Source organism: Myotis yumanensis, unplaced genomic scaffold (assembly GCF_028538775.1).
Source record: "Myotis yumanensis isolate MYYU_CA2020_CCGP unplaced genomic scaffold, mMyoYum1.0.hap1 SCAF_2, whole genome shotgun sequence".
NCBI lineage: Eukaryota > Metazoa > Chordata > Mammalia > Chiroptera > Vespertilionidae > Myotis > Myotis yumanensis.
Window position 1 is genome coordinate 158,979,144 of NW_027223753.1, and position 12,213 is coordinate 158,991,356.

At 41.7% G+C, this 12,213-nt stretch overlaps 1 protein-coding gene across 5 annotated transcripts in view; it reads right to left on the reverse strand.

Annotated features, from left to right (window-relative positions):
* ILDR1 (immunoglobulin like domain containing receptor 1) overlaps positions 1-8,211 on the reverse strand; it is a 31,980-nt gene extending 23,769 nt beyond the window's left edge. For all 5 annotated transcript variants that reach the window (XM_070406299.1, XM_070406298.1, XM_070406297.1 and 2 more), the window contains exon 1: positions 8,105-8,211. In XM_070406299.1, the coding sequence (XP_070262400.1) occupies positions 8,105-8,159 (55 nt within the window). In that variant the 5' untranslated portion in view covers positions 8,160-8,211. The remainder of the gene's footprint in view (positions 1-8,104) is intronic.
* Between the last annotated feature and the right edge of the window lie 4,002 nt (positions 8,212-12,213).

The window sequence follows — 12,213 nt, forward strand, 5'->3', positions numbered from 1 at the left end:
AAAGGTAACTTCAGATGAGATACCAGAGCTCATGGGAAGGAGGGAAAGGAAAGGGGATTCTCTGTTTCCCGCCATGAGGTACTTTCCAAGACTATGCTGCTGTGCAGAGTGGGGACTACCATCTGACATTAAAGTGGAAGAAAAACATACCGAAAAAGAAGAGTATCTTTACAACTAAATGCCATGTGTGCCCAAATATATACATATCTCTGTACATTTATTTTTTCATTGTCTTCCCTGTCAACAATCATATTGGGCAAGATGTTTTACAGTTTCTAGAACATATTATCCATACAGCATAGGGATATAGGCGCAAAGATTTCTCTCTCTCTAACTAAGAACTGTTTTCAGAATACTAGATGGCATTTCCCTCCTTTCCACATGAAGGGTCATGCTTAAAAGGGGATGGTAGCCAAGGGTAGAGGTGGGGTTGGGGGAGGGGGGAGAACCTGGTCTTTCCTGGCAAGGGCAGTGGCCTAGTGCTGACGCTGACAGAAGGTCTTGATTCCTGAGTATTTTTCAGATACCCTGGCACCTCTGCTCCAGGAAGCATGTTAACATAAAGTACACAGGTCTAATCCTATCAGAGTTTATCTCTGAGCAAGCTATCTCCCCAAGTATATTTGCCATCGGTACTTATTACATTTCCTTAGATAACAGTGCAAATATGAGAGGAATAAAGGGGAAGAGGGACTGGCAATGAGTACAGACAAGAAGTAAGGGATCCAGAGAGTTAGGAGAGAGTTGGGGTGGGGGAGGAATTATGTCTACATATTACATCTTTAACAAAGGTCTGGCCTGTGCTACTCAACAATGCTAGTCTTGGGGTGGCACTAAGCATGTGGCAACGCTGGGGAGGAAACGGACATACACTGAGCACTTACATGCTGTTAGACATAGTATTGGATGCTTTATGATACAGTATCTCATTTAACTTTTGCAAAAATCCCATGAGATAAGTTTTATTTTTACCTCAATTTCATAGGTGAGGAAAATCCACAGGGAGATTAAGTAACTGGTTTAAGGTCATGCGGCTAGAAAGCAGCAAGCTAGATTTAAATTTATACCTCTAAAATTCCAAGGCCTAGACTGTTTCCAGTGTATCAGATGCCTTCTGGATAAGTTTTTCTAATGGTGGAGGTTTAACCTTTAAGGGATATTACCATATTTAAGGCACATCACAATTTTATTTTAACCATTTTGCATAGAAACCTCTTTTTACATTTTTGTAATATAAAATAATGAGAAATTTCAAACAATTAAGAAGGGTATAACATAAAAAGCTCCTCCTTGTTCACCATGCATTCCACTCTCCAGAGGTACCACTGTTGATAATTTGGTGTGTATCCCTCCACATCTTTTCCTATGCTGCTCTTTAAAAAAATTAATCATATTATGTATAATAACTTACAACTTTGTTTTTTCTTCAAACTAATGATAAATATCATTATATTCTATAGATTTAATTATTTTGTAGATCTAATTGTCTTAGTGACTACCTGAAAATTCACTACATGGATGAACCATATTTAGTTACTCATTTTCCTAATAATGGGCATTTGGGTTGCTTCTGATTTATCACTATTACAAACAATGCTGACATGAATTGTTAAAATGAGTGTCTTTATATAAAATATCTCTTTACATGCATGCCTTCCAGTAGGATATATTTCTTAAAGTGAGACTGCTGGGTCAAAGGAAAGAAGGCTTTTATATTTAAACTAGAGGCCCAGTGCACAAAATTCATGCATGGGTAGGGCCCCTAGGCCTGGCAGGTGATCAGGGGCCCCCACTGGCACCCACCTTGGCTGGCCTGGGGCCTGCGGGCTGGGGGCAGCTCCTGCATTGATTGTCTGCCCCCTGATGGTCAGTGCGCATCATAGCAAGCGGTTGTTCTGCCAGTCATTCCACTGGTTGGTCAATTTGCATATTAGGCTTTTATTATGTAGGATAGAAACTTCAGGGAAGAAGTTCATATTCCCATCAACAGTGTGACAGTCCCATGTTTCACCACAATCTTTCCAACAGGGGAACATAATCAATCTTTTAAAATTTTTGATAAACTACCAGGTGAAAAAATAGCCACTCAGGTGGTTTGAACTTGGTATTCCTTTAGGGGCAGAAGACAAAACCTGGTTAAGAGGCAGATGCTCGGAGTTTCCCAAAGTATGTCAATCAGAGCCGTGACTCATCCATGTCCCCACATGCTAATCTCAGAGCATATGCAAATTTGGGTCTCAGGATGACAAATTTTTATATGCCCTGGGCCTTCAGAGGTCACTCATTCACATAATTTATTGGAGACCTACTATGAGCCAGGCATCATTCCAGATGAGGGGGGTACCGTTGCAAATAAGGGAGACAATGCTTCTGCACTATTAGAAGCTATACTCCTGATGGGAGAGTCAACAATAAATAAGTAAACACCTAAACAAGATACTTCATGGTTAAGTTTTATAGGATTGTTCAGAAACTGATACCAGTAGAGCTTTGAAGTCAAATCCTACTACTGTACAAAAAGGTACAAGACAGGCACATGGATCCAAATACTCCTGCTAGGTCTTCTTGGTTGTTTCAAAGTCTAAATCAAGCCCCAAATGTAAATCATCATCTTTCCATACAAATCCGGGCCTCTTCAATGTTTCCCATCTTAGTGATGGGCAACACTGAAAACTAGGAATCGTCCTTGACATCTTTCTCCCCCACTCTCCCTATATAATCTATTATCGAATTGGGTGTATATATCTCCAAAGTATTTCTGGAATCTCTCTGTCCATCCTCACTCCCACCCTAGTAAGAGCTACCATCACTTCTGGCCAGGATACTGCCTCAGCTTTACTGGTATCTGCTCATACTCTGGTTCTCAGCCATGTGGATTCCACACTGCTGTCAGTCTCCCAACTCCTTCTCTTTAAAAAATCTCCAAAAGCTGTCCACTGCTCTTAGGATAAACACAAATCTTCCTACCATGCCCCATTTCCACAATACACCCTGTGACTTCCTCCACTCATGTTAACATTCTTCTCTCCCCTCACTCACTGAGCTCCTATCTAGCAGTCTTGCACATGCTATTCCTTTAGTTTGAAATGATGATTCCTCAGTTTTCCATTCAAGTATCACTTCTTCAGGGAGGGCCTCCTGAATGAGCAAAATCCATCTATTATATGTTGTTGTGGTACCTTATAGATCTTTCTCATAGATCCTGTCATAGCTGTATTTCTATATTTGCTCATGCTTCCTTTAGACTTTAAGCACCACGGGGCCAGGGCCATGTCTGCTTTTGTTTGCCAGCATGCCTATTGGTTAATGACCCAGCATCTCATTCCACTGCAATGTTATGCATTAAACATTTGCTGAGTAAAAGAACCAATAAATTCATATAAGACAGGCTGAAGTGCTTGGAACAAATTTTAAGTGCTCTAAAAGTTCAGAAAATAAATGGTTAACCATTTGTACGCCATAAGCATCTATAGACAAAAGCGGCGAACCTTTTTTAATTACATTCAAAATATCATGGCAGTTAACTAGTTAAAGTTAACCATTTGTAGTATGGCCAAATAAAAAGCACAGAAGAAGGGAAGAGGGGGTACAAGAGCATGCCATATCAGTGGGACAGGGCTGTCCAAGTTAGTGAGGCAAGAATGAGTAGGCCTTGAATTCCACATAAAGAACTTTAACCCACTCTTACAAGCTATGGGGATCTAGTGGAGGTTCTTGAAATATTAAAGTGAAGGTTGGAAAGATTAACCCAGGTAAGTTATCATTTGGGTAGACAGAGAGGTAGTAGCTTTAGACTCTAAAGTTTAGAGGCAAGTAACTTTAAGATTTTTAATGTTCGAGGTTTGTCACTTGGAATAGAAAAAAGGTGGAACTTGGCGATTAACTGGATTTGGGAAATTAAATGTCAAAAGTGCTTTCCTCTGACCTTACCTTGCCCTAAGATTTACACATCAGAAGATACAGAAATAAGGACTAGAGAAAGATGACATGATCAGGGCCTTCCCAATTCTTAAAACACACAATTTTATTTCTCCCCCAAGGATGTCAAATAAGGACGTATTAGGCTAAAACCCCCCCCCAGACAGACGGTGCATCAATTACCTGGCATCTCATTCTAAAATGTTCAATAAGTAGCACTTAATTAGACATCCAGGAGGCAATCTATTTCTATACCTGCATTCCAGGATTTAATTAAACAAAATAAGCTTACACCATGGCATAAAACAGATGAAAGGGTCATGGACTAAGAGTGAGGGTGCCAGAGTTCTGATCTCAGTTCTCAAGTTAACTCCATTGTGTCAACCTGAGGTGGGTGTCTTCCCTGAACACAGGTTTCTCCATCTGTAAAACTGGCCAGGAGGGGAAGGCAGGGACTGGGAGTGACTTCTACTTATGTTCAGCAAACTCCTGGGACTCTGGGAAGGTATTTCAGGGGGCCCAAGGAGAGGGGGCAAGGGAGCTGCTGAGGAGGCAGCCTCCCATCCACCACCCACAGGCTCCTCACCCTGAGAAGCTCCACTTGACTATCTATTACACCAGGGATCAAGATGTCATTAAGTCTTCGGTAGGATCCTAACCTTCATTCACACTGCTGAGTAAAAATTCTGAGTTCTAGATGCTAAGAATCTTGTCCCTTAAGACTCAGCGGTCTGATTTCCCAAAGAATGATATTACACGCTGATAGCTGTGTGGATCTATAAGTTAACACCATCCTAAGATCTTAAAATGTTTTCACAAAAGCACAAATGACACACCTTTTTTAGAAGTTGGGGGTAGAACTGAACTTTCATTCCAGGAATAAACTTTGAGGTTGGGTGAACATAACAGAGCTTGTGAGCCAGTAATACAAAGGGCTGCAGGTACTTACTTTAGCTTCATCTTAATGTTGTGTTTTAAGAAGCAAGAATTACTCATGTGATAAAAATTTATTTCTTTGTAAAAAAAAAAAAAAGGTGTGAAAACTGATCTCACCATAACTCAGAGCACAGGGCCTAGGTTAAGTTCCCATGCCTCCTTGACCTCAGAGGCTTTGTCAGTGCCCAAAATCTGACATCATTTCACTAGTGGCCCACACTCTGCAACGGCAGAAGCTTGGATGCTAATCAGAGGATCGGGTTGACTCCTCTTTAGAAACAGAAGTGAACAAGGTGATGGACAAAATGAACACACTCTAGTCGAGGGGTTTCCAAAGTTCATATTCCCAGTTGCAGTGGACCTTGAGGAAATCATCTGATGGGATTTTTCTATTTAATACTGTTAATTTAGGGAATATTTCCTATGAATTTAAATGTTATTAACATAATATTTGATGTCAATTTGTTATTCTTATATCCAACATAGTAACAGGATTTTTGTTTCTATTTTAGAAATCTTACATACGTGTTTCCATGTCATAATGTAAGTGGTATTTCTGACTGGGAGCTGTGAAAAAAAAAAAACACAACGTTTGAAAAACACTGCTTTGGTAGATGATACTGGGAGTGAGAGAGGAAGCGGATCTTCACCAGTTTGATCTGAGGGACATTTTGGTAAGTTTGGTTTAAAAATAAAGAAGTGAGGGCAGTGGGGAGGGACCCAGTATTTCCTGAGTGATGACCATGTTGTAGACACTGTGCTTGATCTTCATCCACCCAACAAGAACTTGTCTTTTGGTGGAAGGGAAGGGAGTGGGGAGGAAAAAGTTTTGTCAAGAATTTCGCCTGTTTTCTAGATGAAGGGAGATTCCTTCAAAGTTACAACTAGCAAAAGGCAGATTCCGAAATCCAACCTGATAGTCATTTGACTATTAATTGCAGTTTCATAGCTGTAGGTGGAGGAGGAGTAGAGGAACCTAAGTTGTTTCTTTAAAGTTAGCTTTATAAACTCCTATGTGGTTCTAAATCATGACTGCCTGTCATCATGGCTGACATTTATGAAGTCCTCACTCTGTTCCAGGCATTGTGCATTAAGTGCTTTAAAAATCTACATTTCATTTAATTGTCACAAAAGCCTTATGAGCTATGTGCTATGATCATCCCAGTTTACTGGAGGCTTTTAGCAGCTTAGTAAGTTAACCAACATCATGGATGCAACATCCAAATGCACATTAAATAGTTGAATGTATCTTTATTGACCTTTCCTGCACATATTCAGGGAAAATGCCTGCTAAAAGAGCTATTTCCCCCTTAAAGTGTTGGAATCAAAACAGTTGAAATCTCAATTTCTCACCTCTGAAATAAAAGTGAGATTAGATGTTCACTTAGGACTTTTCACATTCAGCATTCTCTGGTTCTAAAATGTGTTATGCTGGTAGCCTTCCATTTAAAGAACGCCAGGCAAACACAGCAGTCTTTTTTCCTTCAGCATCCTGGCTACATACACTGCAAGGCTGGCTCACAAACACCGGGAGCAACATTTTCTGAAGTCCCTGTCCATTTAGCAATGTGCTTACTAGAAGAATATACCTTTTGGTCATCATCACTATATTGGAAAAATGTTCATTGTTCAATATTCTTCATAAAAACTAAATAGCTTGTAAAACAATATGCTGGTGACTTAAGGAGTGGGGTTTATACCCTAGTGGGATTTTTATCTGTAAGGCTTCTTTTCTTACCCTATTGACCTGGATGACTGCTGGCTACAAAATCTGGCCCCTTTCAGCTCAGGAGCACTCTGGGGATGGAGTGCCCAGGGACAGAGGAAGGAGCAGACCTCTATTTTCCTAAAAAGGCAGCTCAAGCAGCTTCATAAATCCTTACCTGCTGTGGACTTTGAGCTATATACGTCAGGCATAGAAGGGAAAACTGTGCAACATTATGAGATTGTTATGAATTTGTTTTCATAGTCAAACTGATGACTGCCCTGGTGGAATTTCAGGTACATTGATCTAGGGGAGGTTTGGTCCATTTTCTTGTGTATTGTGGGTGCCCAACATCTAGTTTTGTCAGTTTCACATCATTTGTAGATCCTATATCCTGCAAAAAATGTGGTAAGCTAGAGGACCTTGGGGATACCAATTTTCTAGTTTTTCTACCCTTTTGCAATCCTCCTTCCCTCAGCATAAGCTTAAATTATTGTAGAATCTTGCCTGAATGTGTTACATCTGAGTGATTTTCATGTCCTATTAAGCTTATAAAAACGGAATTCTGCCTGTACCTTCATATTACATCTTTTCCCTCAAAAAATACAAGACTCAAATTGGTCTGTGGGCAAACTGAGTTGACAACCCATTGACAAAGAGGCAAGAGGGCAGTTATTCTTAAAAGAGAGGGAGAAAAAAGATAAAATAAAACGGGGCAGATTTCAACAGGAAATGATATGCTCTGGTTTGCAAGATCACACCTACATCCCCACTGAAAAGGGCTGAAAGAGCCCACACCTTCAGCCAGCCTTTCCTACCTGGTTTCACTCATGCAGATACACACTTCTGTCATATTCCCAAGAGATAAAAACCAGACACAAAGCCAGGCTTTCCAAAGCAGGCAAGGGATTGGCCTAGAGCTTGAAGATGAGTAGAGGTGAGTGTTGGACCCCTGAAGGGGAGATACTGAGCAAGGGGGAAGTCAGAGAAGCAGGTGAATAGAAAAAAAGTAGAAAAGTGACCCTGAAAAGATTAGCGAAGAGCTGAATGTTGTAGTCCTGGTAAAACGTATTCTGAATCAACCGTACCGAACATCGGTACATACCTGAGGACACATTATAATCCCCCAGGAGTGAAATAAACGCATTTCTGGGCCAATATGGTTGTCACCATACCTAAAACCTAAAAGCAAGTATCAGATGAGAGGGAAAAGTCATTAGGAATCGTAGAAGTGGTGTTACGACAACTACCAATTCCGTTTCAGAGGTGAAGAAGTGCCTAATGCCGGGAGGAGGGGCAGCCTAGAGGTTCCCTTCTCGGTTGCACCTGTTTCTGAAGGGCCTGGGCTCATCAAAGAGGAAAACAACAGGTTCCCACAGGTAAAAGGATCCAGTCCCGCACCTCCTGGCGCCCCGGGGCTGCCAAGAGCCGCCAAGAGCGCGGCCCAGGCCTCGGCTGCCCTGCTGGCCGCCAGCTCTGCCAGGCGGGCAGCACCGGCTCCCAGTCCCCCAGGGCCCAGGTGGGACCCCTTTCCCCACGGCTCACCTGTTGGGAGCCAGGTGAACAGCAGCAGCCAAGGCGCGGGGAACTCCAGGCCCATGCCGGCCCCTCTCTGGCCCTCCTGGGGCCGGGGCACTGCCCTTCCTCTTCAGCGGCCGCCCCAGGACGCAGCACCTCCGCGGGATCCCTCCGCTTCGCTCGGTCCGTCGGCGCAGGCGGAGGCGGGCGGCGGCAGCAGGTGCGCGGCTCAGGCCCACCTGGGGCGCTCCCCGCGGCTCCGCCTCCCGCTCCCGCCCCCGCCCCCGCGCCGCCCTGCCTGCCCCGCCCCGGCCCCGAGGCCGCGGCCAACTTTCCTACCTGCCCCCGCCCCGCCTGCGCGCTGCCAGGTGTTTCTCCTCCTCGCCGAGAAGCCTCTCCGGCCACGCACCCTCCCGCCTATGCAGAATGTTACCACTTTTCTCCAAAGTTCGCGGGAACTTCGACCCCTAGATAATTTATCCCCCGCTTTTTGTAGAATTCTGAAATACAACTTTCTGGGGAGTATTTCCTATGTTTTTCCATTCACTCCCACGTACTTGGAAAACCTTTTTTTTTTCTATACTAAAACACACTAATGTGAAGTTTACACATTGTGTCTATTCAGGTTTTCTAGAAACTAAAGATATAGCATATGAGCTGAGAAATAAACTTGATTTTCGATTCTGATCAAAGTAACAGATGTTTATTCTAGAAAAATTAGAAAAACCTAAATTGATGGAAATAAGTAAATCCCGCTCCACCACTGATGGTTAGGCCTTGTTAATGTTGGTATATTCCTTTTTACTATCTCCCATCCTGCACGCAGCTCAGCGGCCCCTCACAGGCCTCAGCCCACCCGAAGTCCGGGCTTCTAGGTCTCTTCACAGCAGGCCACGGAGGACATCCTTTGTATCTACTTCTTCCTTGGCAGGGACTCACAGGGAGGGAAAGGAAAACAGGAGGAAGGCTCACTTTGCTTTAGGAACCAACCAACCAACCAACAATGTTAATTTGGGAAATCACCATACAGTAGTCAATGTAAATAGACAGCAAGCCGTTTTATAAGCCTCTCCCTTATCAAGGATTTTTCACCATGCTCCCCCTTCCCTAACATACACAGTTCTCCTCCTTCCTAGCCACCAGCTTTTTCCTCAACAAAAGGATTATAAAGATGTATTTAACATGGTTTCTGCTCCTCAGGAAGTTTCCATCCTGGGCACTGACCTTAGAAGTCAATATTATTTCTCTTTTTTCTTTTTTTAAATATATTTTATTGATTTTTTACAGAGAGGAAGGGAGAGAGATAGAGAGTTAGAAACATCGATGAGAGAGAAACATCGACCAGCTGCCTCCCGCACACCCCCCACTGGGGATGTGCCCGCAACCAAGGCACATGCCCTTGACTGGAATCGAATCTGGGACCCTTCAGTCCGCAGGCCGACGCTCTATCCACTGAGCCAAACCGGTTTCGGCAATATTATTTATCTTAAGCGTATCCCTGCCCTGCTCTGCTCTGCAGAGTCCTCTCCACTGATGTTACAGGTGTCCCTGCCTCAACCCCCCCCCCCCCCTTATCCTTGTCCTGAATCTGATAGATGTCTCTACACAGCCCCTTCTCTCCATCTTCTCTCCTCCCCTTCCACTCTTGGGTCTGGCAACTGGTTCCACAATTGGGCCTCTCCACTTTAAATGTTTTTCTTGTAGTTTCTTCTCTTCCAGAAAATGGGAAGTAAATTCAGGAAGTCGTGGGCAAGGGCAGATGGTACAGTATATTTAGGAGCCTTTAGTTCTTGCACCGTGGGATCCCAGCACAGCAGCAGCAAGATGCAATGTGAGTGAGGGGTACTCTCCTTCCCGTCTCCAGAGACCCTGCACATACTCCCAGGAACATTGTATGTGTTTGAGTGTTTGTGACGCTGAGGGATTTGTGTAGTTGCTGGCTTAGTGAATTGTTCTAGGCAGATTTTCAATCTCAGTCTAAAAAAGTATGAACACTCTTCTTCCCACACCTACAACCATGCCCCTCAGCCCTTGTTTTGGTATAAAGGTCATTTTAATATTCATTGAAGCCAGAATTTCTCCATGTTTATTTCATGGAACAGTAGTTTCATGGAATGTTAATAAATAGTATACGGGAAAAAGGCTCTGTGATCAAATAAATTCAAGAAATGCTGGATTAAACAAAATTAAACATTTTTTAAGGACTTGTCAAACCCTTAGGGTGCTAGTGTATATTTGAATTTCCAAGGGAATATTTTGCAGCATTATTCAATCACAAAATCTTTTTTTTTTCACACATATCTCAGGGTAGATGTTCCATGGAACATATTCTAGGAAATCCTAATTGGCAGGGGTTGGAGACTTCTATAAGAACAACAACAACAAAAAAAGACTTTAACAAAGTTTATCCAGGTGCAGGAGAATTAGAATTTTCTTATTTTCTCTTGGGAATCACTTATTCAGTTGAACTTCTACCTCCATTGCTTCCCTTGGAGTGAACTCTTTATGGTTAACTTTATATGTTCCTTTGTCTCTTACACACATCAATTTTTCCTTCACCACTTATATATTATTGTACCAAGCAATGTTCTCTGTAATTTACATGCATTATCTCATTAAATTCCCATAATAGCTGTATAAAATAAGAACTGTTAATCACATTTTAAAATAATTTTGATTCATTCAAACCAATGGCTATTGTACTGCTATTGTCATTTTTAAAAATCTTTATTGTTGAAAGTATTACATACTCTTTTCCCCATTGACCCCTTCTAGCCTGCCCCTGCCCCCCACCCCTGGCCTTCACCACACTATTATCTATGTCCATGGGTTATGCATAGATGCATATAAGTTTTTGGGTTGATCTCTTTTCACTCACCCACCCCTGCCTCTGAGATTCAACAGTCTGTTCCATGCTTCTGTGTCTTTTTGATGGTAGTGAGTCTTGCCTTCAATTTGTAAAAAACACATCTGTGAAGCACAATAAGGCGAGGCACAATAAAAGGAGGTATGCCTATATCTTTTCTTTATAACACAAAATTCCAAACTGATTAAAATCTGTTACAAGAAAAAAAAATTTAAGCTTTTAGAAGAATGTCTGATAGAATACCCATATGACCTTGAAGAAAAGAGTAAATTCTTAAATAAAAACAAAAAGAATAACTCATTTTGGAAGACATACATAAGACTATATTAAATTAAAGAGTTCTACAAACAAAAGAAAACATATACAAAATGAAAAAACAAGTCACAAGCTAGAAATAGATATTTGCTATGCATTTAAAAAGCAAAAGAAATATAACCAGTAAGATTTAAAAAATTTCTAAAAAGTAAGTAGGAGACAACCCAATGGTAAGGGAGATGAACAGACAATTCACATAAGAGGAAATCTGAGTAACTATTAAGGATATTAAAAGATGCCCAACTTGACTGGTAACCAGAAATCATAAATTTAAAACAATAAATGCTATTTCACATCTGGAAAATTGGTTAAGATGTAAAAGTCTGAGCCAACCAAGTGTTGGTAAAGATGTAAGAAGCGTAAATTGCCTCAACTACTTTGGAGAAAAATTTGAGGAAAATCCTCATAAAATTGAAGGTGCACATATCCTAGGACCTTGTGATTTCCCTTCTAGGGCTTCTCACTCTATGCAAACAGATACATGTGCAAGGATGTTCATTGCAAAGTGATTTGTGCAAAACTGGGAAACAACTTTTCATCAAGAAGAATAAATAAATAACCTGGGGCTTATCAATGGAATGAGATAATATGCCATGGTTAAAATGAATTAACATCCCTAGTCAGTTTGGCTCAGTGGATAGAGCCTCGGCCTGTGGACCAAAGGCTCCTGGGTTCGATTCTGGTCAAAGGCATGTACCTTGGTTGCAGGCTCCTCCCCAGCTTGGCCCTGGTTGGGGGCTCGCGCAGGAGGCAACCAATCAATGTGTTTCCCTCACATCAATATTTCTCCTGTCTTTCCCTCTCTCTTCCACTCACTCTAAAAATCAATTTAAAAAATCCTCGAATGAGGATTAACAAAAAGAAAAAAACGCGTGTAATTTAAAACTTATATATTAAAAAAATGAATTAACATCTACAGCATGGATGAATATTGAAAATATAATAAATAAAGAAG